This window comes from Aedes aegypti, chromosome 3, assembly GCF_002204515.2.
Source record: "Aedes aegypti strain LVP_AGWG chromosome 3, AaegL5.0 Primary Assembly, whole genome shotgun sequence".
In the NCBI taxonomy this organism is placed as follows: domain Eukaryota; kingdom Metazoa; phylum Arthropoda; class Insecta; order Diptera; family Culicidae; genus Aedes; species Aedes aegypti.
In genome coordinates, this window is record NC_035109.1 from 370822619 (window position 1) to 370850263 (window position 27645).

The window sequence follows — 27645 nt, forward strand, 5'->3', positions numbered from 1 at the left end:
ATTTACGATTATCTTCGCTTGTGTTGTATAAAAGTTTAATTCTCTTGTGTTCTCTTCCCCAGTTTTTTTTTTCTCTCTGTGTTATGTCCCATTTGTGTTGGATTGATGTTCCTGGCCATCCGGCAATCGAAAACCCACATGAAGTTGGTATACGCCATGATACGACAAACGAGCAACCATGAAATACCTCCCGGATGAGCTGCAAAGAACCCTGTAACCCAATCCCAACCTAGCCCTTCCTAAAAATATTTGTGACCACTAACCTCGAGTTGCCACGAGTACCCTGGCTCCAACCCGGACTAAACTTGGTACTTAAGAAGTTAAACAATTGTAAAAAAGTACAAAAATGAATCTCGGCTCCGTAAAGCGTTAAACGCGATAGAGCCTTAAATAAATGAATTGGTAAAAAAAAAAAAAAAAAGAGATCACGCGTTTGTCCCAATAAAGTATATGTTGAATATTGGCAGGTTCTAAAGTAATTATCATTCTAACAACACATCTGGCAAGAATTGATAAAACAGCAAAATATAAAAATGGGTCATATTTAGCTTTACTAAATAATAAAATTTAAAACAATACAAATATAAAGAACAGCCTATTTTTAAAAGAAGGCAAAATTAACTACTAAACCAATAGAAGAATGGACGCCAAAAATTAGTGCGTTCAGAATCATCGAAGTGATTGTGCTACTTTTCCCGGAATGCCATTTCTCCAAATGACTGGTTTCCCTGAAAAGTAGTGACGAGAAAGAACGATGAACAGTCAGAAGAAAGAAGTATTCTGTCATTCTCGGCTATACACATGTTGGCAAAAATGCTGATGACAGTAAAACTCGAAAAAACCGCCAATTAAATAAAGAAGGGTACATATTGGATGGCCAGTTCGTTCACCACCCCGAAATGTATAAAGCTACGACAATTATGTGTGCTAAAACTTTTCGGGGAAGTGGGCTAGTCGGGGAAACGGGATATTCAGGGTACTGACATTCGGAGAAAAGTAGCTCAACCCATCTAAGTAACTGCAGTAATTGATTTTCCTTTTCGCTGGTAATTTGAGCAGATAAATGTTTTCGATTGCCGCCCTTTTGCCAGTTGGAAACAAAAAAATACTTAAAAAATATAGCTCCCAAAGAACAGCCTATGCATAAAAGAAGGAGAAATTTCTTGAAATTTAAATCAACAGTTTTCATACCTATAATTATGGATACATCATATTTAGAAAAAAAAATTAAAAGAAGGGTAAATTTGTGCTAAATATATAAAAATCTTCAGTGCAAAAAATGTGTTCCAATAGCGAAACTAAAACAAGAATTAATATTTGAAAGAAGGAAAATTTCTGGATAAAAAATAAAATACTATTGGCAATGACTTTCCTTATATGCTTAAATTTATTCAAGAGTGAATGATTGTTGAACAAAGTGTCATATTAGTGTAGATTTTGTATCAATTGACTCCAAAACAAGCCAAATGTCATCAGAAAGATTCAATAGAAACGTGAAAACGGAAAATTGAGAAATTTTTGGTTTCAGACTCATTATGCCAAACGACTATTATGCCAAACGACCATTATGCCAAACGATCGTTATGCCAAATGACTTTATGCCAAATGACCATTATGCCAAACGGCTTTATGCCAAATGACCTACCACCATTCTTAATAACCACAAAAAATGTGTCACTCCATCAAGCCAGCCAGTCTGGATGATTTCCTGTGAACAAAATTCGATCAACGACCGAAACTCAAAAAAAACTCCGAAGCGATGAAATGTGCAAAACTCAAGGCAAAGGACAAGGCAACTTGGAGCGCCAACCAGCCAGCAGTCGTCGTGACCAAAGTGGCTATGCCTTCTCCGTGTAACATGTTTCGGGTTCTATTTTTAAACGTGTTCGAACGCTTGATGATGACGGGGCTCTGTATAGGTAGTTGGTGTGTGCTCGCAATTTTCCGCGTTTCGTTCGAAAGCAACTTTTCCGGCTCGTGGAAAACTCAATCGACGGCGATGACGACGACGACGACGCCAGCAATTCAATTAGGTCTAGGTGCGTGTTGTTACTCACGAAACAGTTACCTGGATGCCGGCGGCGACGCACACTACTGTGACATGGTGGAACACTACGCGAGGTGGCCTGAGCCGTTCATCTTTCTGCCAGCTATCCGAAAAATGCAACGCCTGCTGTTACTGCTCACACACGCGGGGAAGGCAAAAGTTGCTCACTCAATTTCCTAATTACAGGCGAATGGCGCAGTTTTTGCGCTTCCATGAGCGCGGGTGGTTAGATTGGAAAATCTAGGGGGATGGGCTCTAAAAGGGTGGCAAGGGGGCGATCAAGATGGAGGAAGGCACATATTCGAGAACAGATGCTCGCCGTACAAGTCGTACAAGTAGGTTAGTTATGTACGAAGCGAAATTTATGTCTGTATCTCTGCGTTTAATTACATTCTAGCTTGGGGTTTCCCAAACGGTGATTCGCGGACCCCTAGGGGGCTGTGACGACTTTTCAGGGGGTTCGCGAAGCCATTGAGAACTCTTTTTTCTGACATCGGAACAGAGCCTGCTTCTCAGCTTAGTGTTCATAATTACTAACAAATAGCTGACATTTGACAATTTTTGCATGTATGAATCGTGTGGCAAGTACGAAGATACTTATATGCCTGTGTAATCGGTAAAATTTCATTTACGAAAATATCCTCGACCAGTGGAATTCGAACCAACGACCATCTTGCTGAATAGCAGTACCCTTATCGCTACGTCCACAGACTGTGCTACGGATGTCTGTTCCATTGGGAATAGGTGTCATATTGCTTGATTGTAAAGTAAATGTACACACTTAAATTATTTTACAGGAATCCGCGAATTTCACCGTAATCTCAACAGCTGAAAAATTCGGTGAAATAATTAACAGAGTACGGTAAATTTTTACAGTTTTCGGTAAAATTACACCGGAATCCGCTGAATTTCGACGAAATTTTAAGGAAGTAATAAGATGCAATCAAATTAATACGCCTTTCAATTTAATACAGGAATTACGGTGTTTTATTTCACCGAACTGTTCAGCTGTTAAGATTACGGTGAAATTATAAAATAATTTATGTGTGTACGTAGTTTTGTACAAGCATGGCTACAAGAGAGCATTTTAACCGAGTTGCTGACTTTTTATAAATCAAACATATAAAAAATTAAAAGTATTGTTTGTTTTTTTTTCACTGTGATGCTTGCTCCTGTGGGAACGAGCGATACGATCTGCATCATACTAATTTCCATGACAACTGTGGAAATGCAGAGGTTTATTCAGATTCTAGTAACAATGGTTGTTTAACTAGCATTCCTTCCCTTCGCCGATGACCGTAAGGACGTGTCCGGCGCCGTTATTGACTTTTTTGAGCTCTTTATTTGTGCAAATTGCCAGAGGTTAGCTAATCCCTATTCCCATTTGTTGAATCTCTGTGCAACTTGGATTGCTCAAGTCAATCACGGAATTTACTTTCTTTGACTATGCAAATACTACATAATACAGTATATTGCAATACTTTTGATGTCATTTTGTCTTATTGATAGCAAGCCAGGTATAATTATTCAACGCGTAACCATTCTAAACTTTGTCAGTTTTTGAGTGAATTAAAGAAACTAGAAATTGTTCACTGTTTCGCGGAATCCTCTCGAATCTATTTCAAGATTGTTGGCGATATTTTCGATTGATATCTGTAGTATTGATAGTATTGATGACCGATTCAGACAAGGTTTTCCGAGAGTTCGTTAAAAATTTTAACCAATTCTTCCCACTATCGATAACTATACTTCGTAGAAGCTCATAAGAAACCCAGCGTTGAAGAGGCTCTTAAGAAGTTCATTATCAATTTTCTTCAAATATTCATAGCATCTTCGAGAGGTGATGCTTGATGATAATCTAACAGTAGATTTCACTTAAAGTTGCGTTTGAAGGAATTGTGCGCAATATGATCAATGAAATATTCCTGGTCTGACTCAATGCAATGACAGATGACTAGAGTGTCCATTTCCCGGCCATTTTACTCGTCCCGGGATGCGGGACAAAAGTCTATGCTTATCCCGGGAAATCCCGGGATCCCGGGATTTATCAAATTTTCAATAAAACTAGCATTTTTCGTGGGCTTCGTAGCCGTGCGGTTAGCGGCGCCAGTCGTTTAGGCGTATTGTGCTACGTAGTGTGGGTTCGATTCCCGCCCCAGTCGGAGAAAACTTTTCGTCAAACGAAAAATTCTTCACTGGTCCATTGGTCGTTCCGTGTGTCCGTTGTCTAATGTTAGTTATGTTCAGTCTGTGCAGCCTATGGCTGAAGACGGTGTAAAATTGTCTTGTAAAATTGTCTTTTTTATTTAGGTTGAAATAGAAGTACAAATTTAACAATACAATTGTTTTCAATGAAATAAACAGATAATGTAACTTTTCAAAAATATATATTTATTTTAGCAAATCACATTTCAGATAAGACTTTCTAATTCTGACAAAAATCGAAACTTAGCTGGACTAATTACGGATTTGCTATGGATTTTTTCAAATTCTCTATAACATTTATGAATGGAAGTATGACAAAAACTTGAGTCATAATATAAAAGTTATTTGCTTCAAACATTTGAAAAGTCATAAAAACTTTAGAGCAAAAGAAACGATTTAAGATTATTGAAGGTATTGTTGATCATGTAGATCAAAAGTTGATTACTGAAAATTAGTGGCTGAATTGTCGTGAATCACAAGTCATTCCCATCTGCATTTTGGTCAAAATCGAATTGATATCAGTTTTTTTTATATCTTCTTATGATCTTTCAGCTGCACTAACGAGAAATCTCTATAGCTTAAGAAATCCCGATAAATCCTTTCCTTCCCTGTTACAAATGTATTAACTAACCTTAAAACTTCCGCAAACTAACATAGTTTTTAAAATAAGTTAAAATTTCAAAATTTAAATAAAATAAAAGATTTCGGCTCTGTTATGCCCTACGGCGCCTGAGCCTGCCAAATAAAATCTAAAGATAAGTAAAAAAAAAAACGAGAAATCTCATAATGAAAAGTATACGCATGTCAGTCCCACTGCAGATTTTCCCAAAAGTGTAACACAAAAATGAATCGTTATTTGGTCATCTTTATATTTTTTCTTGAAAGGGTAACGGAGTGAAAGTTTCATTGAGATCGGAACATGTTCCAATCTCCTGGAATTTTTTGAATATTTGTATAGAAAACGAGATTGAAAACTTCTCAGTCAATTTTCTCAATGCTTACTTTTTACAGATGGTACTGACTTGCGATTTGCGCCGGTTTAGGTGTACTTTCAAATTAGTTATCTCAGCATAGGCTTACAAAAATGGCTAATGTTGAAGAGAAAAGTATTAAAACTTTGCAACTCGACAAATAAAAGTATGTGTTTCTTACTTGGTAAATTGATCTTTTCATGAAAATAATTACTCGTTTAATCTCTTTTTCATTATGCTTTTATACTTTATCAAACAAGGTTGATAGTGAGGAAAAATGTCATTGTTTTACATTGAAATTTAGTGGTTTTCATCAAAATCTACGTACATTTCGGGAATCCCGAGATTCCCGGGATGTCAGAAATAAAATCCCGGGAAACGGGAAATCCCGAAATTTGTCGAATCCCGGGATTTTTCGTCCCGGGATGTCCCGGGATGGACACTCTAGTTGCTGTCCGCTTGGATATAGCTCCGGATAATATTTACATGATTTGAAATACAAACATGACTGACCATGCTTTCCGGAACCAGTTTTACGGAAATGGTCATATTTCTGAAGATTTCCAACCAATCTTAATGCGTCCAGTGGCATTCAACTTCCTATTAGTTCTAGTTTCGAGGAAAATTGCAAACATCTATCTAACTTTACACCGCACAAAAATACAAGCGACAGAAAAAATTACATTTGGACATGACCTCAGAAAATCCGGAACATCTCCCGTGCCCAGTGGCAAATATGCATGGCCAAGGAAGTTCCTAAAACTGGACCAAATTTGCCGTCGACTGCTTCCAGATGCATCCAATTTCATCCATTTTTCATAAAGTTATAAGCATTTGAATTTGGGCAAAATTTTGCCTATCTCAATCATTTTGCCTATCCCCTGTATTTACAACTCGTTTACTCAAAGCACTACCTCTACAATTCTTACCCATAGACATCTCCACTTCCTTAGCCGTGTGGTTAGAGTCCGCGGCTACAAAGCAAAGCCATGCTGAACAGATACTTTCAATTCCCGGTCGGTCCAGAATCTTTTCGTAATGGAAATTTCTTTGACTTTCCTGGGCAAAGAGTATCATCGTATCTGCTACACGATATACGAATGCGAGAAGGGTAACTTTGGCAAAGAAAGCTCTCATTTAACAACTGTGGAAGTTCTCATAAGGACACCAAGCTGAAAAGCAGGCTCTGTCAGTGAGGACGTAATGCCAAGAAGAAGAAGAAGAAGACATCTCCACTACAGGGTGTGTGATATACGTGCTCTCCAACATCTTCATCGAAACTTGTGCAATTTAAGTTTTCAGCATAAGTAGGATTGTTTTGAATCTTTTTGTTAAATCTTTAAAAAATCCAATAATGAATTGACGTCGATATAGGAACGCCAGGTAAATTATTACTAGCAATATTGAAGTGGTTTTTTTTTTCAAAAATTAATATAAGAATTCCTGGTGTCATTTCTTAGATAATTCTCGCGAAGTTTCTACATGAAAGCGCTCAAAAATGTTCTCTAAATTTGTTGCTAATTTTGATTCTGAAGAAATCCAGTTAGAAGTTTTGCAAAAATTCCTGAAAGAATTCTTGGAAATATATTCTAGTTTTTTTTTTTTTCAACGAAGTCTTAGAGGAATCTCTGAACACGTTTAATAAAAAATAATGTTGGTAACATCCTAGGCATGATTTCATTAAAATTATCAGGAGAATTAAAAAAAATCCTAATGAATTATTGAAGCCCATCCGAGAATAAATGGAGAATAAATGGATGATTTCTGGTAAGTATTTTTGGATGTTTTAGAAGTAATAAGGACTGTTCATTTTATAAAGTGGACACTTTGTTTATGCTATATCTTTTTTATTTATTGATAAAATCGTAATCGGTTTTCTGTGTATCGTTGACCTATTATTCTAAAATGCTATGAAAATATAAAATCTTTGAAAATGCTTTTGGTTGAAGAGCTAAATAGTTTTTCCAAAAACTCTTTAAAAAAGCTGTCCGTCAAAGTTTAACATTATTTTTCGCAAAACAAAATCCTTATTTTTATGAACAAATTGTATGTTTGTATCCTTCACTATTCTACTAAAGGTAAAGCTTTAAAAATATCAATTATATTCCACCATTCTATGACATTAGGTAACTTTAGTGATTTACCCAATTATGGCCAAATTTGCTGATACACCATCCTTTCACTCCCAGCAAAAGAGAAAAGTAAAAAGCGTGTTCAAAACTAGTTTGGATTACTAAAGAAACTATATTAGTATAAACGAAAGCTAAATCGTGAGATTAAACCACAGTCTTAAGTATAAATTTTACTGTCTATGGTAGTTTTACTAAAAAGTCTCATACTTTTAAAATCATGTACGCATATTTATCGATCTACAGCAAATTGTAAACAGTTTTCTCCGAATTTTTCAATTGGTAATCTCAGAATAACATATTATGAAAATAATATGTGGAAAATAAAATCGATTTTATTACAGCAGTGTTGCCAATTTTGATGATTGTCAAGGTACTTTGATAGGTCTTCTAAGAATAAAGCAATTGTGTTTCTGTTGTGCTTTGAATGTGACGTGGGGACTTACTAAGTAACTCTATGAAGGCGTAAGTTATTTTTCATATTAATACTATATTAGGACTTCCGTCAGGACGTACTTTTACACAAAAAATTCTACTCATATCAGTTCCCATCAAATTTAAAAAAAAATTCTTTAAAAATATACGGGAAAATTGATTTTATTATATCTGTAAAATTGTTGCTCCAAAAATAACTTGATTTTTTCCATCAGGCTTCTGATTGATGATGCTTTCGAAGAACAAGCCTTTTTTGAAAATAGAAAATATAAATTATCGAATTTTCCAGCCAATTTCTTACAATCATTGATTTTGATAACCTCAAAAAATCGACCAATCTAATCGTTGTTCCATATTCGTGTGAAATTTTATTATTTTGGAGAATTTTTATTATCACAACATTGTACAATACTAGTCGAACGATGTGCAAAAAACCGATTGAAATTTCATTGATTAATAAGAAAGATACAGCATGCACAAGGTGTCCACTTTATAAAATGAACAGTCCTTACCTGAATTAATTTCGATTCACAGTCAGTGTCCAATATAAAAAAGTAGGATTAAAATGGTAAAATTATTTTTTTTGTATTTTTGCCCAAGTTCGTACCCTAAATATTTTTCCCAGTCTTAAGCCTCCCAAAGTGATCTCGAAATTACCAGAAAATAATATTTGCATCAACCTAAACAGTAAATAAAACAATCGAAACCTTTGGCTTACTTATTCTACAAAATTCATGGTTTTGAAAATACCTCAAACGTTGAAATCTAAAAACTCTTTAGCCTTAAAATTGTCTTTACCCTAAAAATCATGTATGTATATATCAAAGACAAATTGAAGACCTCCATGTCCCTTGCAGTTGTCCAAAACTTTATGGCTCATAAGGTAGTCTAGGATGCCTTGAAAAGTGTACTGCGATCTGTCAAACTTGGGTACCTTTTGCAGCATCGAGGGACCGAATGCAGTACTAGAAGTGGTACCCAATCTGAGCCCGAGTGGAACGGACCTGTATATACTATTGAAATGGTCTCTGCATCATCTCTAAAATGTATGACAATGAAAATGGTTCAGATAGTGAGAAAATGGTACAAGGTAAAAGTTCACTAATGAAACAGATTTTTAGAGGCCTACAACCTTGGGTAGATTTGATTAGAAATCTAGCTATCAAACTTTTAACAAATGCTAATAGCTGCTGCAATCAGGATCGATTTATGGTAGGGATCAAATGATACGACTTTTGGCTTGGGTTAGTACAATATAAAAAGGCTCAAGCCAAACGTCAAATCGACTAATCCCTACCTTAAAGCGAGTCTGATTTCGGCAGCCATCAGCGATCGTCAAAGAAGGATTAGAAGAGTTAGTTCTCTCATTCGTGCAATCGATTGAACAACAACAAGGAAAATAACTTACAAAACAAATATTTGTGAAAGCCCCTAAAATATGGGGCCCACAGCCACGGTCCCCTGAGGTCCTCGACTCATTTTTAAACACAGCTTCAAGGGGCCCATGTACATCGTTGATTTCAATCTCCACCAAAACGTATGCTTTAGAGGGATTCCACGGAGGCATGCAAGTCGATTCTGATCGACCATTTCAAAAATATCTGAAACTTTGCACAGTTTTTCAGTTCCATCTAAATCGTCATTTTCCGATATCAAATCTTCAAGTTGAGTCACGACTAACTTTTCAAAAGGGTGTATGTGAAAATGGTTCAAAAATATTCAAAAAGCTGCACAGCAAAAACGGTTCGTTCGATTGTTAGACAACTAAAGAAATAAAGTTAGACAACTAAATAAAGATTCCAAAAAAATACACACAGTAAAAATTTTTTTTTTTTTTTTTTGCATTTAAAAACATCATTTTTGTCACAAAAACTCAAATATCTCAAAACCCTATCGGAATACCAACGTAATTTTTTGAGGGAAAACGGTCCATTATATTAGCTATCTACCATAAAAATTTGGTGATGGTAAGCCAATAAACAAAAAAGTTATGACATTTCAAATATTTCACAAATTTGACACTTAGTGAAAAAAAAATTTTTTTTCATTGTTAATTTTTTTTAGGACCGCAGTTTGTTGCTGAATTTTTTGTTAAGGGTACCACATGAGGTTAACAAGTTGTTTTCATGATATTTTATTTAATTATTCATAACTATTATAGCATCTATTAGAAAGTTAGACGCGATCCAGTGTTGTGATCTAAAGTTTTGATAGTGTCATATTTTTTATTGTACGTAACTGAAGAAAAATTCTCTCAATAGTTTTGAAACCTTTTGATAAAAGAAACCTATAAGAAATCTAATATTGAAGACAAAAGCTACAAAAAAAGTTTTCTATACAGGTATACGACTAGTTTACCTGCAAAAAGTTTACCTCGTAGAGAACAAGGCGGGTCTATACCCAGGTGATCTAGTATACGTAAAGCAAGTCGGTTTTCTCGGCGCTGGTTAAAATCACAAAGTTAAAATCTGATTACACCTGGGTATAGACCCGCCTTGGTAGAGAATAGACTTTGTTAATCATATTTGGGAGAAAGCGAGTAACTTCAACAACATCAAAAACATTTTTTTTTTTTTTGTTTATTAAAGAGGCTTTAAACAGTCATGTTCATTCGCCTCTTAGAAATAAAGGATTCAAATTTTATCATATAGATTACATTTTTTTAAGGTACTTCAAAACTTTAGCTTCTTCGTGTTTATCATTCCCTAGAGCTATTTTTACATCGCTATTGATTCGTAATTCTTCACGAATATTATCATATTTGATACAGTTAAGCAGAATATGTTCAACAGTGAGTTCAGTATGGCAAGTATCACAATTTTTGGAAATATTTCTATCATATAGGTGCTCTTTAGTTAACCTAGTGTGGCCAATTCTACATCTGGTTAGTATTTGCTGCTCACGTCGATTTTCTCTGTCGTTCCATTTGTTGATAGCACTTTTACAACGCTTCAAGAATGTTGGGCGGTGAGATTCCCAAATAGTTTGAAAACTTTCTTGGAAGAGTTGGTGAACCCAGTTGATGATATCGGAGGCTGGAATAGGGCACTGCATTGGTAGGTGAGTTCTTCCTTGATCAGCAGCTCGATCGGCCTTTTCGTTCCCACGAATTCCGGAATGTCCGGGAATCCAGCAAAAAGTAATGTCTTTCTGGAAAGTGTCTTGCTCGGTTGCCTGTATAAAAGGGTGTTTGGATTTTCCTTTGTCCAGGGCAGCTATGCAACTTGCAGAGTCCGATAGAATAATGGTTGGAGTGTTGGTAGCTGTGCAAACAGCGGTGTGCAACGCGGCTGCTTCGGCTGAAAATACGCTGCATTGGGATGGTAAGCTTGACTCGATTGTAATGTTATTTCCTACAACACCAATGCCAACGTGATTATCGCATTTCGACCCATCGGTGTATAATTTATCATGCTCACTGTATTTTGTGTGCAGAAGATCATGAACGAGAGAGATTGCAGTATTAGAGTTTTGGCCTTTTTTGAACCTTTGCTGTATAGACCGATCAACTTTAATGGATTGATACCACGGTCTATTAGCCTTACGGTGAAGTTTTGCAATATTAGGGATTTTGTGGCCTGTTTGGTCATATAACGCGGCATTAGCAGCTTCGTGAAGGTATTGGTGATCAGATCCTGATTTTTCTTCTATTCGGCAATATCTTTTAATTAGCGTTTCGGACATGCGAAGATGCAGTGGTAGTTCACCTGCTTCGACCACCAGACTAATGACAGGAGATGATTGGGTCGCTCCGGAAGTAATTCTGACGATTTTGTTGAAAGTGGTTTGAAATGCTTTACAGAGTTCGAGGCCGAACAGCTCGATTCCATAGAACAGTTTTTGCATGCAGATTGCATCGGCTATTCGCCAAAGAATTACTCGGTTTGCCCTAGGTGCAATAGCTTTGAGGTATTGTATACGGTTTAGCAAGGCTTCTTTAGTTTTTGCACCGTGAGCGGAAAAGTCGCCGCGGCGATTAATCCATACTCCAAGAAATCGGGCAATATTCACTTCCGGGATGCATTCGTTATCGATTTCAATGTTTAAACGACGATTGCGCCATCTATGCTTGCGTTTCTTGCAAACATGCAGGATGCATGATTTGGAGGCAGAGAGTGAAAATTTTACGCTTTTGGCCCATGCGTTGACGGCTTCGACAGCTTTTTTCAGGGCACTGCGGACTCTAGGTAGGTGTTTCGATGAGGCTATAAGTATGATGTCGTCGGCATATACCAGTATGCGAACATTACTTGGTACTTCATCGAAGACTGGATTTATTGCCAGTAGAAAAAGCGTAACTGCCAAGACAGAGCCCTGAGGTACCCCACTTTCTTGGGTACGCTCAACTGATGTTGCTCCGCCGTAACTCACACGGAAACGTCGATCCTTCAGAAAGCTGGTTATGCAGTTCCGCATACGGTGTCCAACGTTAAGGTTTTCAATCTGCTTCAGGATATTGGGTCGCCAGGTTTGGTCGTACGCTTTTTTAATGTCGAGTATGGCGAACTCGATATGGGAGCCGGATCGTTCACCCTCGTTTAGGATTTCTTTGAGGTCAGAGAAATAAGAGGATGTGCCTCGGCCAGCCCTAAAAGCATGTTGATTCTCATTTAACACCTTATTTTCCTCAAGAAAGGTAATTAACCGATGATTGATCATGCGCTCATAAATCTTTCCAATACAGCTGAGTAGTGTAATGGGACGATATCCGTCTACATTTTGCTGTTTTCCTCCCGGTTTTGGAATAGGTACAACCAGTCCTTGCTTCCAGCATTCAGGGAATTTTCCGGCTGACCACACTGAGTTGTAGGTTTGAAGCATCGCTAGTTTTCCTGCCAGCGGTAGATGCCTGATCATAGGGTATCCTATGTTGTCGTTTCCGGTGGAATGTCCTTTTGCTGCGTCAATAGCCCGGAGAAGCTCCTGAATAGAGAAATCTTTGTTCATGTACGAAGGTTCCTCACGTACTTGGACTTGTTCTGCTTCTGATTCGAGATTTTGCTGTACACTTGATGCAGATATTTGGTGGAAAAAGTCGGCAAAATGCTCGGCTATTTTAAACGGATCTTGCACATGGCTCCCATCGATTGTGAGCCCTCGTTGCATAGTTTTTCTTTGCCCGTTTAACCGGTGAAAGTTATTCCACAGTATGTCTACCGGGGTGTTGGGATTGAAAGATTGACAGAAGTTGTTCCACGAATCATTTTTGGCTTTCGAAATTGCTTGTCTTGCTGAGGATCGTGCTTCTTGAAAGGCTTTTCGTGCACTTTCCTTTTGTGGGTCATCAGGTGGAAGTCGTTTTAGTTTTCTAAGCATTTTTCGGCGCGTTTTGACTTTGTTTTGAACTTCGTTTGTCCACCATATTTGGGATTTTCCTCTAACATTACTCGAGGTTTTTGGGATAGAGGCATTAGCGGCGTCTAAAATTATCTTTCCGAGGTTTTCTGTTGATACTGTAGTTCCTCCGCTTGGAAGGGCTTCTAGTGTATTTTGCTCAAATGCGGGCCAGTCTGCATTTTTATACAACCAGCGCTTTCGATATCGGAGCTGTGGAGAAGAAGTTTGCAAACGTACTTCGATGGGAAAATGGTCGCTACCATAGGTATCATCCTTAATTGACCAATAGAGCTTACTAGCCAGACTTTGCGATACCACGGTAAGATCAATAGCTGAGGTACTTCCGTGAGCAGAACTAATAAATGTTGGCTCTCCATTATTGAGAACAAGAAGCTGGTGATCTACAAACCATTCGAGAAGTAACCACCCACGTTTTGATGATTTTTCGCTTCCCCATGCTTCGTGCGCAGCGTTGAAATCGCCTCCAATAATGAATGGTGGTTGTAGATTGACTACGAAGTGGTCCAACGTATCGATTATATCTGCATCCGTGGCGTTTGGTGGGATATATATTGAACCGATTGTCATGTTATATGGGGCAAGCAGTCTAGCAGCACATACGGGGATTGCTGAGTTCATTTGTATTAGCTGATGGGGGATTTCTTTGAGGATTCCAAGGCCCGCTGCGCCAGCTCCTTGGCTGTAGTGTCGATCAGCAAGTATCCATTCGTATTGATTTCTGAGTTTGTTGGTCATGTTTCTAGTCATCATTTCCTGCAGACCAATAGCAAGAGGTAGCTCGCGATCCACAAGTAGCGACAATTCGGTTTGGTTAGACTGCAAACCACGAATATTCCACTGCAGGAGTAGAACCTTCTTCCCAGGGCTGGTGTTGCTGCTGTTTTCGTCGATTGAGGTGGTACTGACTGGTGAAACATCTCTTATTTCTGCGGTCCGTTGACTGTCTAAAAAGTGTGCCTCGGAAGTAATGTTTGCAAAACTGCAAGTTAATGGAGGAGGAAGAATACTTGCCCGAGATTGGTTGGGGTCCATGTCGACTGCCGCCAGAGGCTCATCGGAAAAATCCGGAACATCTCTGGTCAGGGTCGACATGGAATGCCTCGCGCTTGGCGAATCAAGTGATGCTGGCTGCGATGCTCTGCTGGTTGATGGTTGTGTCGTTATATTCCGAAGAAGGTCGTAGGCCGCAGAGTTCGATTTGGCGAGGTCTGGTAGGGTATGCTTCAAACGAAATTTAATTGGTAGCATGTTTTGGTGGGTGTCAACCGATGATAGTTGTTCAGCGTGTAAGGCAGGGTCGGAGTTGACGATGTTCGAGACAAAGTTGATATTGCTTGTTTGTTCCATTATTTGAAAAGTTTGACGGGAATGCTGGTGACGGGTTTAACTAGCAGATTGTTACCCTTGATGCCATCGATTAGGATAAGTTCTGCGTTCCGCATTTCTTTGAGTGATCGATGTATCTCTGAAAGGCGTAATACGGGGAAGCAGTAGGTTGCACGGAAAAACATTATTCGTAGGTGTATACTTGCCTGACAATGGCAAGGGTCCATGTTGACTGCCGCCAGAGGCTCATCGGATAGTTCCGGAACATCTCTGGTCAGGGTCAACATGGAAGGCCTCGCGCTTGGCGAATCAACAGGTTTCGAAGCAGAGTAAAGTTTATCGTAGTTGAGTAGCGGATGAGTCCATTCGGTAGCGGCCGAGCTGTAAGTTTGGAGATCAACGGGTTGGGTGATGACGTTCCGGACCACCTCCCTTATCAGCATCGCTTCCTGAATCGGAAGTGAAAGGGGTACTTCACATTCCCCACCTTCAAACCGCAAATCATTCTTTGGCGTGGGTTCCAATTGGTGTCCGATATCATAATCCGTTGGGGGAGAGCTAAATGGTGATAACATTTGTTCGTTTGTTTTCAGGTCCAGGTGCAATGCAAGGTCGGAGATAATGATGCTAGGGTTACGTTCTTGGTCCATTATTCGTCGATATCAATGGAGGCACTATTGGCCGGCTGAGCAGAGAAACGTTTACCCTGTGAGTTGTCGGTTGACGGTGATATGTCTATATGACGTTTACCACTACGGCTGCGATTTCGGAGATCGTACGTTTTCATATCATTGATGTTTGATGCCAACGTTGGTGGAGAGATGTACGATTTATCTTTACGTGATAATCTGTTGCTTTTGTTTTGTGCTGGAGCAGGCATGGCTGTTGAGGAAGCGTTCGAAGGAAGTGACGGCTGGGCTGTAGAGTTTCGTGGATTTGAGGGCTTAGTACTTGTGCCAACAGAGGATTGACCATGAGATTTAGATTTGATTACGCTTTTCAGTTCATTGAGTTCTTTCGCTAGAGTGGCTACCTGCTTTTGTAGTGCTGCAATCATTTGATCTTTGATGGCTAATTCGTGATTCAGGCGATCTTGGACAACGTTCGCAAATGAATCTTTTTTTGTTTCTTCGCCGTATATCCGTCTCGCTTCCGGGAAAGAAATCCCCCGATCGACTTTAAGGCGGATAATTCTTTCCTCGGATTTGTATTTTGGGCAGTCTCGCGAAATGACAGCGTGCTCTTTCTTGCAGTGCATGCAATGTGGTGTTCTGTTGCATTTTTCACCTTGAACGACTTCGTGTGTTTCGGAACATTGTAGACAGATGGCACAGTTTTGGCACATTTTTCTGGAGTGGCCATATTCACCGCAATTGAAACAAATCATTGGGTATGGATAATAAGCTTTAACTTGGATACGCAGGAGGCCGAAATATACGAATTGTGGCAGTTGTGTACCGTGGAATGATAACACTAAGAGTGGTGTGTTCTGAAGCGTATCATTCACACGTTTCTTTATTCTACGAACCATGTGCACTCCTTGAGATGTCAAGTATCCTAGCACGTCCTTCTCGTCCATGTCTTTGGTATCTGGGTCATAAACGGTGCCTTGTACTGAGTTTAGCGTGGGGTGCGGAATAATTTCGACTTGAGTGCCATCCGTGAGCTCCGTGATCTGCAGTAGTTTGTTGTAGACAGCTTTCGATGATGTGCGGAGGAGGTATCGCGAGCCACGCCCTTCGCGCGTAGCTTCTACCTTAGATCCGACTGCCAATTCGATCGACGTTCCAACAATAAATGGATTTGAGAGAGGTTGCATTTCATTTCGATTGCCTCTATTCTCCTCTGCATCTTGGTTTGCTTTGCGTCGCAATAAAAGCACCATAGATCCCATGTCGTCTGCGTTTCTCATCCAAATAGGTTGTCTGCCCGGTGGCTCATATCCAGGGCCCCCTGGAGGGCCCGATGAGCTGCCGGCCATATGACCGGAGCTGGACAACACTATGCACTAATTTGCAGCCAGTTATTTGATGCACGAAGTACGCACTATGCCAAAAATGAACACGCTTTGGTTCAACCCGCCACTCGGGTTAGATTACTAATGTACACCACAGATACACACGTCTTCAGCGGGTATTGTTTAGCCACCACGTTGTATTGGCAAACTTTGTATCGTAATTTTCGTACGAGACAAACGATTTTTTTCCTCAACTGTAACTTTACTTCAGTCACTCCGGCGATACCTTCCAAACGAATGTAGTTTGAAGGATTTTAAACCGATATTTCCACCCAAAAAACGGTTGCAAAATAGAAAAATCCGCGCGCGCTGTATAATAACAGTAGCCCGACTACTCGAAATGATCAAAAACATGATAGGTACATACCATGAACATACTCACGAAAAAGCTAAAAATATACTACCACTATGGTTATAAAAGATTTAATTGTAAAATTTTTCTTCAGTCAAGCAAACGACACCAAACTAGTCAGTAAAAACTTAAAAGTGATTTTGTTTATTAAAATCTAACGAGCAACATGAGTAGTCGCTTTCTCAACTGTTGCAGGCCGTTTGCAGAAAAAAAGTGTTCGAAAGAGCTACGAAATCTCACCGAAAGCACCATAGATAAACTGAAAGCGGCTGGTTATGCTCCAATGTCTACATTGAATACAAATTTACGCATTTGTACGTCCTGCCGTTTAAACGTTGACAAACGGGCAATCTGTACATCATCGGTGGATCAGGTTGCAGGAAGTTCGAAAACAACAACAACTGAGGAATTACTAGATGCACCGACAACAACTGAGGAGTTACCAGAAGTACCAAGTGCAGATAGTCTTGCCACGGTACCATCAGCGACATCTGTTTCAACAAATCAATCAGAAGATGAGTGCATCCAGAAGGTCAACATCGAACGCTTCAACGAAGGGATAGTTGGAATAAAAGTGACTCCGATTAAATGGACGAAGATGGGTTACGTCAATTATCCCGAGAAAAAATACCGTGAAATCAACGAAGCTGTACGAAGAAACCTCTTCAAATTAGGACCTGAGGATGTGGAAAATACAGACTACGATGAGGTAATTATGAATATGAAGGAAAGGTTCTCGAATCTAGCCACGACAAGGAAAGAAAAATTATTGACTTTGTCGATGCTGCCAAGCTCGTGGTCTATTCAAGACGCCATTGATGAGTTCAAAACCAATAGAAATACAGCAAAAGAGGCAAAACAATTCAAAAATAACTGTCTTGCAACCAAAAATGCTAGGTCGAGTACTTCATTAACAGATGAGACAAAAGAAAAAATAATTCAATATTTTGAAGACGATGAAGTAAGTAGAGCTATGCCTGGCCAAAAAGATTATGTATCTGTAAAAAAAAGATGGAAAGCGTCAAGCAATCCAAAAACGATTAATGATGACTACTTTGAAAGAAGCGTATACACGCTTCAAGGAAATTAACGAAAATATTAAGGTAGGTTTTTCCTCATTTGCAAGCCTTCGTCCAAGGCAATGCAAGCTTCTATCCAATTCAGGAACACATAATGTTTGTGTGTGCACAACACACGAAAATATTAACCTAATCTTACATAGTTTGAAAAGAATCAATTTATCAAAGGATATCAAAATGTTAACTGGTAGTCTTTTGTGTGAAAATACAACATCAAATTGCTATCTACGATCTTGTTCGGATTGTCCAGATTCTTCATCATTGGAAAATACTTTATTCGCTGAGTTTGAAGAAAATTATATTGATCAGTTATCATTTGAGCAATGGGTGACCACGGATAGGTGTGACCTAGAAACTATTGTAAAACCTGTAGATGAGTTTGTGTCATTTTTTTGCTTGAAATTAGAAAGTTTAATTCCTCACGACTTTATTAAAACAGAGCAATCCCGCTTTTAAAAAAAAAATACGAAAAATACATTACAAGATGGTGAATTTTTAGTCATTTGTGATTTTTCTGAAAACTATAGCTTTGTATTGCAAGATGAAGTGCAGTCCCATCACTGGAACATACAACAAGCTACAATTCATCCATTCGTTATTTATTTCAATGGAAGTACGCAAATTGAACATTTTAGTTTTATTGTAATTTCCGAAGATTTAAGACACGACTCAGTATCTGTAAATTTGTTCATTGCCAAAATGATTAACTTTTTACGCGTTGATAAGGATAAAGAAATCAGAAAGATATATTTCATGTCTGATGGAGCAGCATCGCAGTACAAAAACCGTAAGAATTTTTCGAGCCTATGTCAATTTAAATCAAAGTTCGGAATTGATGCAGAATGGCATTTCTTTGCTACGTCACATGGCAAAGGTCCTTGTGATGCTATTGGAGGAACCATAAAGCGCATGGCCACAAGAGCAAGTTTAGCCAAAGAACGTGAGCATCCAATTAAAACTGCAAAAGAACTATTTGATTGGGCGAATCGCAGAAAAGAAGAAGATTTAACAAAATTATCATTTTGTTTTACTACTACTGAAGAGTACGAATTAACGGCATCAGAGCTCAGCGAGCAATATAATAACGCGAAAACGATCCAAGGAACCCAAAAATTTCACTGTTTCATTCCATTGTCAGAAAATAAAATTAAAGCAAAACTATACTCGAACTGTACTGATAATGATGCAAAAGTGTTCGATATTGTAAAAAAATTGAATAACAATAAATAAATAAATAAGTATTAATAAAATGTTTTCATGATCTCATAACGCATACCCAAATCCAAAACTTTTAAAGTTTATATATAACATTTAGAAACTCATCGATCATACTCTAAAAAAAAATATCCTGGTAAAAAAAATTATTTTCGTGTAATCTGTTAATTCATTTTAATTTATACATATATACATATACATATAATATTTATACATATACATAATATTTATACATATAATATACATAATACTAATGAATACATGAAAACGACTTGTTTAATTCACGCAAGGCCCTTAACAATAAAATCAGCAACAAACTGCGGTTCCCGTAATAATTCACACCGAAAAAAAAAAATTTTTTTCTACTAAATGTGAAAATTGTGACATGTTTGAAATTTAGTCATAGCTTAATTTACAAACAAAACTAGTATTTTATTGAACTCTGGTGACCTGTACCTCAAAATTGTGTCTTACTGACCCTACTCCATAAATCGATGCGAAAAACTAGAAAAACTTGAGACACATAATTTGATCCTTGAGAAGCGCAAAAATTTATTTTTGTTGCACTATGAAATTACTACGTTCTCGATGTATTCTACGTGTTGAAACACGCAAGAACTGAAGCACAGAGTACACTGTGAAATCGCTTTGGTGTGCATCAGTCACCTCATTTCAAACGTTTTCTCCTGTTTCATAAAATCCATAACCCGTACATTGAAGCAATCTCATGATTACCTACCCGTATGCCTTTAATCAAATTACACTCAAGCAAAATAGTATCCCGTTTTTTGCTTTCTTTTCTGATTACCTCCCCCATAACCTCAGCCAATAGAAAACTCATCGTCAGATGATGAACGGTCGTTAGAATGTGGAAGAATGCCTCAGTATAGCGATTCGCCATCCGATGACGAAACGACAGCTGTTCCCATCCGAACCATGACCTCGAAGCGGCCTACTATGCTTGCTCAGCCCTATCCTCTATCTATGTACCAGACCACACGATGAGTGATGAGCCTCAGCAGCATACTGCTGGAAGAAGCGTCTCCGGTGGCCGATACTTGACCATGGCCGGAGGAAAGTGATTCTATTTTTAGAAATAAATATCTCCATTTAATGACTTCCGGTATTGAAGAGGCCATTGAATGGATGACTCTATCTTAGTTAGAAACCTCGATTAACTAGATAAAGTGTTAGATATTTTTGAAGCTTTTGACGTTTTACTTCACAGTAGTACACCCATAAAATATTTCAAGATTTTAACAGTTTTTGTTCCTAAAAAAATTGAAACTTGCTAGTAAAAGGCCTTACCTTGGATCCGGCAGGACGATCTTCTTGCTGGCGCGGGCCGCCGGCATGCACTTGGATTTCTCCATCGCCATCAGGTAGCTGACATCGGCCAGCACCGCTTCGAGATCCGCCATTTTGGCGTGTGTTGGATTGTTTGTTGTTGTTTTGCTGCGCGCGATGAATGGAAAAACCGACACCGGATGGACACTGTGGCGAGGACAATCGCCTAGCGGGACACTTCCGGTGTTGTTGTTTGTATGGGTACGTACGTGTGTGCGTGCTTGCTTGCGTATTCTCTCGCAGTCACTTGTTTTCCCTCGCTCACTAGGCCAGGCCGTAGATTGACAGGATATTTGACACCACTTTCACCACAGTTTTTACATGGAAACGGATAAACACTTTTTTCCCAACGAGCTTCCTGATACCTATTACGATTAAACACTCGCCTACTGCGCTCTCGCCCTTCTCGGAGGATCTATTTTTCCGGAACTCGTTTTTATGAGAAGAATCACTCGCTCTCGTTATTTCTGCTGATTGTGATAGAAAAAAGGTAAACGATAATGATAACATCAGCAACAATAACACTCGAAACGCGGATTACAACAACGACAACAAGTGGTGGTGAATGTTCGGGAAAATCTTCTCTTTGTGGAGCAAACAACTTCAAAGTATGCGAGGAATCTGCCTCTTTTCGCCGCCTACTCCTCGTTTTCGCTCGCTCACTCGTTCCGCTCAAAGGAACAAACAAACCCGACTGGATGCAGCTTCATCTGGTCTGTATATCGGCGGGTGGCAGCAAATCGCCTCTCGCACTCGGCCCCTTCGACAATTGCGCGCCAGGCGCTACTCTTCATTTACTCTGGATAAACACACGCGAGGTAAATCGATTTTGCCGACACTCTGCCAGAAGATTTTTGCTCCCGCCACGAACCGACCGCTCAGCGGGAAAATCCTTCCGAAACAGAAACAAATTCTGCAAACGGATGCCCACCCACACCCGATCGACGCCCGCCCGAGTTCGCCACTACCACCACCACCCACACTCGTCGTCACTCGGCAACCCGATTTTCTCAGCTGACACGATTCGCACTCGAGCCTTTTGTTCTTCCGGTGGCACTCGCAGTTCGTGTTGTGAAAATCACCAGCACTGGTCGTGTTCGGCGATTGTCGGTCGAGTGTTAAAAAACTTATTTCAAATGATTCCCTACAGCTTTGGTGACATAAACAAACGAATGAATGGAAGAATTTAGATTTGCTTTTTGTTATTCAAGCTGAATAGCATGTATCTGTGTATACACAAAAATCGCCAAGAACAAAAACAATGTGAGCTGCACCAGCCGGCACTCGAATACGAGGTCACTCACTCTCGGGTTCGCGATAAAAATCGCGCACGCGAATCGAGAGTGAGAGAGTCGAAGCTCAATTGATTGGAGCCGCGAGACTTCGTCCACTCATTCGTTCGCTCGTCGTCCGTTCGTGTGTGCGTGCGTTTAATGTGACAGAATCGCAATATTTTGCTCTATGCTGCCGTCCGTTCACAGCGAGGATCGAACCCAGGGTCGTTCGCTCACCCCCCGGGGACTCTTCCGAACACCGCCGCCGTCTTCGATTGAATCGCGATTTCAATTTCAACTACTGCGATGATATTTACTTTTCTTTCGCAACAGGCTTATCACGGCACGATTGATAAATCCATTACTCACTCGGCGAACCGTCGAATGGAGGAGACCTTCGTGTTCACACTCCCATAAAAACACAGCGGTGGCCTCCTCGCACATATAGTCTTCACCGTCTTCGTCGTCGTCTTCGTCCCACACACATAAGAAACCTACACTGACTGTGCTTCTTTCACGACACAGCGTGAAGACAGAGCTAAGAGAAAAGATATCCCACACCCCTCGCGACCAATAAAACCAGTGCAAAAACCTGTCCCTGTCTGTGCAAAAAGAACCGACGAAGACAGCCAACCGGGTTCCCCACCAATAATGGTACCCACGGTATTCGAAAAAACCTTGTACCTTAAGGCCAAACTCAGGAAATGGCACAGCACGGTTCACTCGCACTCGCAATCTCGGGAAATCTAAGCTTCCTCCCAACGCTGACGGCGTACAAATTTCCCCATTCAAATCTGACGAATCCCCCACCAAATCACCAAATCTAAGTACTATCCATTCAATGAAAAATATATCTTTTTCCAATCCACTTTTTTCCTCTGCAACTGCTGAGTCTGAACAATCTCCAAACCGGATGATGGAACGCGCAGAAGGCCGTGCCCGTCGCGATAAAACTCTACTCACTCACTGATTGGATTGGATTGTGAGGAATCGAGCTCGAGTCGCGAGAGTGTGCCCCCAACTTATAAAGTAGGCGAGAAACTCTGATGCGTTCGAAAAATGCTTGATTTTCAACGCAGCCAACATGTGGGAGAGGCGATAGAAGAAATCCCAATTATTGCGTGGAGAGTGAGTTACCGGAGAGTAAGATGTGGTGGGTGGCAAGTGGGCGGTGCGGCAACCGGTGGGAGGCCAAGGGGAGCATGTTTCGTTTTGTGATGGCTGGCTTGGATCGTTTTTGTGTCATTCGGAAGGAGCTGCAATTCGACTAGGAGTTTCCAATTTTAAGGTAAAATAATGCAATTTAAACGACTTTTGTGTAAGGTTTAATATTAATGGATTAGTTTAGTCCAGGTTACTGAACTTTTTTAAGATAGTGACGCCCTTACCAATTTTCTGAGAATAACGCTGTAGTGGGTTGAGTACAGAATGTCATTTATTTCGATATCCTTAAATGCTGTGCTTACTAGATTATATATTCTTAATATCTATGTGTGTGGTACTGAATGAACATTGTCATAGATCTTGTCTTCCAACCCTGTTATGATGGCTGACAATCAAAAGCCTGTTGAAAGATATCCGAGAATGTAGCAGCGGATCGAACATCAAACGATCTAGTAGGCATGGCACAACTTTGACGCCTCACTCCCTCACTCCTATAGTAACGTCAGAATGGAATGAAAGGTTTTTCGTGGAGCTCCCGCTTGCCAACATCGATTCTGAGCTTCACATTTGGCGAACCTGCCAGAATTTTAAATAATATTTCATGTTCCTGGAGTGCCTGAATTCGTTAACAAGCGGGAGTGTCCGCTAGAAAATGTGTTTGTGCCGAGTGCTTCTTAAACCGCGTGTGAAAATATGTGTTCAGAGTGATTGTGGAGTGAAGTTTGAATCTGATAAAAAAGGCATATATCTGTAAGTAAACAGCAATGTGGTATTTTTCTATGAACAAGAGAAAACTGATTGAAGAGGAAATATGACATGAATATGTATTAGCCGCTTCACTACTCGTTGTTTCTCTCTGTGCTTGTTGTTGTTCTTATTGAACACCAGCATCACCTCAACTATTTGAGTTGCGCGATGCAGGCTTTGAAGTGAATATTTTGTTTTGCTTTTGAATTCAAACAGATTACTTCGATGAAAATATTTGAATGTAAAAAAAAAATAAATGTAGAAAGTGTTTCATCTGTTTTATCCGATTCAAAGATTATGTTATTTCGAGCTGATTCATCTAAGTTATGAAATGCGCATTCTGCTTTTATCAAGGACCTATTTTCTGCATAAGTTGAACGGAAGAAGAATAACGTTAGGAACTGAACTATTTTTTTTTGCAGAAGTCAGTTGAACATATCCGTGCAAAATGTATAATAATATATATAATAAGTATAATTTGTATAATAATGCAAAAGAGAAGTGAAGTGTTAAAGTTCTATTAGTGGTTTTCTTGAATGTTAATCAATTTGTATAACTTATCATTTAGTTATATCAATCGTACAAAAAAACGCCCGTAACATTTATCAACTCTGCAAATTTCTATATAAACAATAATAAAATTTCGCTTTGTTTGTATGTGATCATTTTATCGTTTCTTCTGTGATAATACGCACATTTCTATATTTTATCTCTCCTGCTTTCAAATGAAAATAAAATAGTTTTAATCAAGTAAGATAGAGTGAAAAATGAATGTTAGTGTGTGCAAATTTTCCTAGCCATGGGCGATTTTGAATTGATGTTCCTAAAGTAGATTTTTCGTTCCAATTAATCGATTTTTTTATGTTGGCACTACATGAAATCCTAATTCAAGGGATTTGGTCTTAATTTGAGCCGTTGTTCTTGTAAATTTGCTTAAAATCGAACCGATTTAAATAAAAAATGGATACAAAGGATTCGATTGAATAAAGAAACGATTCGACGTATCGAATTTGAATCGATTCAGTATTATCGATGTTTTGGTCAAATTTGCCCAATAGTGCACATGATTGTTTTCTTTCCTATTTGCTTCAGTACATTGTGTATCCAGTAATGTTTACAAGTTAAGTGTGAAGCATACTGAATCGGTATTTTTTTTTGTGAATTTTGTGTCGATAATCGGTGAGATCCAAACTATTCAAATCTGCTCAATTCATTATTATTTATAAATAAATGCCATGTTAAAAAACATGTACGAATGCAAAAAAATGTCCTTAACGCGACTGGTAGTTGCAATGCAAAAAATGTCCTTAACACAACTGGTGTTTGCAATACAAAAAAAAATAAGTAATTGTTCTAAGCAATTGTGGTGTACACTTGCTACCGCGACTGGTGGTCGCATGCTTGTTCTTAGAAACTTAACTGCTATTAATGTTGTTAACTCGACTGGTGGTCGTATACTTGTTCTTAGTAACTGCTATTGATGTTGTTAACTCGACTGGTGGTCGCATACTTATTCCTAGCAATAGTGTTGTGTACTCGCTACCGCGACTGGTGGTCGTATACTTGTTCCTAGCAATTATTATAATTGATGTTGTTAGCTCGACTAGTGGTCGAATATTTGTTCTAAGCAATGGTGGTGTACACTTGCTACCTCGACTGGTGGTCGTATACTTGTTCTTAGTAACTGCTATTGATGTTGTTAACTCGACTGGTGGTCGCATACTTATTCCTAGCAATAGTGTTGTGTACTCGCTACCGCGACTGGTGGTCGTATACTTGTTCCTAGCAATTATTATAATTGATGTTGTTAGCTCGACTAGTGGTCGAATATTTGTTCTAAGCAATGGTGGTGTACACTTGCTACCGCGACTGGTGGTCGCATACTTGTTCTTAGTAACTGCTTATAATGTTGTTAACTCGACTGGTGGTCGTATACTTGTTCCTATCAAGTATTATTGATGTTTTAAGCTCGACTAGTGGTCGTATATTTGCTCTAAGCAATGGTGGTGTACACTTGCTATCGTGGTCACAAATTGGTTCCTAATAAAAGTGATGCTCACATGCATGCGCGACTGGCGGTCGAAAATGTATCTATAGAATAATATCAAGCATAATTCTTCATTCCGACGTAACTGCAAAAATAAACAAATCGAGATTTGCTTTGCATGGGCTTGACAAACGCATAATCTACATATTGAGTCCAAAAAAGTAATCCTAAAACATTTTTTTGATTTTTTGAAATAAATTTCAATTCTGCCCTATGTGCACTTTACTCAGTGTTTTTAATTTGGCTACATACACCCTACCATTGCAAAGCGACTCAACTGTCAACATTTTTCATGCTAGCACATACACCGTACATATGCTCATAGCAAAGCGACCTATATGCAGAATCAAAACATAAAATTTTAATCAGCAGATACGTCATACTGTTTTTGAATTACTAAACATGTTGGAAATCGAGAGATTCGGATTTTCACAGCTGCAGTAAGCTGACGGGTCGGCAAACTGATGTGGAACATCATCAGTATTCGGTTTTAGACAAATTTCTCACCAAATTTTTCACAAGAACTGTTCTCCATTTACTTTTGTTACTCACGGCTCCGTCCGGTGTTCCTGTTAGTCGAGTTGAAATTGGAAACATTCAATATTCGTTGTAGTTGAACGTAGAAACTGACGAATAGAACAAACTTTATTATGTTTTATGGGAATTTGCAAACCGGTGTATGTGCAACTTCAAAACAATACTGGTGTATATGACGTGACGCATGTGATAAATGAACTGTCAAACCGACGCATCAAGCAAGGTGTATGTATCAAGCAAGGTATGATATCGACGAATCATCATGGTGTATGTGAGCAGCACAAAGCAAAAGGGTTTATTCGATAATTTCACCAGTTTTTCAATCTAATTCAAAACAAATCGGAATTGTTTAATAGTGGTTAGAAACGGTGTTCTTTTTTTCAACTTATAGAAGACACAGCGATAGAAAAAATGCAAAACATTTTAAACAGGATTTAAAATGCTTTACAATATATTGCATCGCATTTTTCTCGAATCCTTCCAAATGTTAGATACGCCGATTTGAAAAATTAGGCTTGATATATGTAAGCCCAATGATGTCTAGTAACTTAGTAGATCAAGGTATGTTATATCAAAACAAGTAACAACAGCCAAACAAGTCTTCGAGTGAGTATTTCCGTGAAGGTACGGTGGTTTGAATGTACAACAAGATGAGAGTCGCTGATGCTACTCTGTTCAACATGTATATGTCAGTTTATTAATAGCAATATTTTGTCCAAAATTAGTTCGTCTTAGAGATGTCATTGCATAGAATTAGCTTGCCGTTTCTAATGAATGGAACGACATTCAACCGATCAATAAGTTCAACACCGTATCCTACAGCGAAAAAATGTTTCCAAGTCGCATGTACTAGTGAACAGTTGAGATATGAGACAGTATACATCGGGGAAGTTCTAAGCGATGTGAAAGATATATCCTGAATTCCTAAAAGCTTTCGTGATGACGAAAACGATGTGAAAACTCATCACTTAAAACTTTTTTTTTTTACTGAGAAGAGGGAGGATGTGTGGTACTGAATGAACATTGTCATAGATCTTGTCTTCCAACCCTGTTATGATGGCTGACAATCAAAAGCCTGTTGAAAGATATCCGAGAATGTAGCAGCGGATCGAACATCAAACGATCTAGTAGGCATGGCACAACTTTGACGCCTCACTCCTATAGTAACGTCAGAATGGAATGAAAGGTTTTTCGTGGAGCTCCCGCTTGCCAACATCGATTCTGAGCTTCACACTATGTTCACTAGATGCTACATTCTCTCCCTTTGTTTTATTATCAACCTTAGTTTATTGAATTTTCATTTAATAATATCAACTGTGTTCAAATCATAATCGTTCAAGTGTGCCGGTTTTGTTCGAGCTCTTTTTGGCCGAGGTTCATCTTCGTTGTTTGTTT

At 38.9% G+C, this 27645-nt stretch overlaps 1 protein-coding gene across 7 annotated transcripts in view; it reads right to left on the bottom strand.

Annotated features, from left to right (window-relative positions):
* LOC5568458 (G protein-coupled receptor kinase 1) overlaps positions 1-22740 on the bottom strand; it is a 445419-nt gene extending 422679 nt beyond the window's left edge. Inside the window, exons 1-3 of one of the 7 annotated variants that reach the window (XM_021851019.1) lie at positions 22440-22740; positions 22125-22293; positions 20443-20951 (exon numbers count right to left, since the gene is read on the bottom strand). In XM_021851019.1, coding sequence (XP_021706711.1) covers positions 20443-20555 — 113 coding nt within the window. In that variant the 5' untranslated portion in view covers positions 20556-20951; positions 22125-22293; positions 22440-22740. Of the gene's footprint in view, positions 1-20442; positions 20952-22072; positions 22294-22417 lie in introns of all 7 variants that reach the window. The other 6 variants (XM_021851018.1, XM_021851017.1, XM_021851016.1 and 3 more) reach the window with 6 other exon arrangements.
* Positions 22741-27645: the final 4905 nt, after the last annotated feature.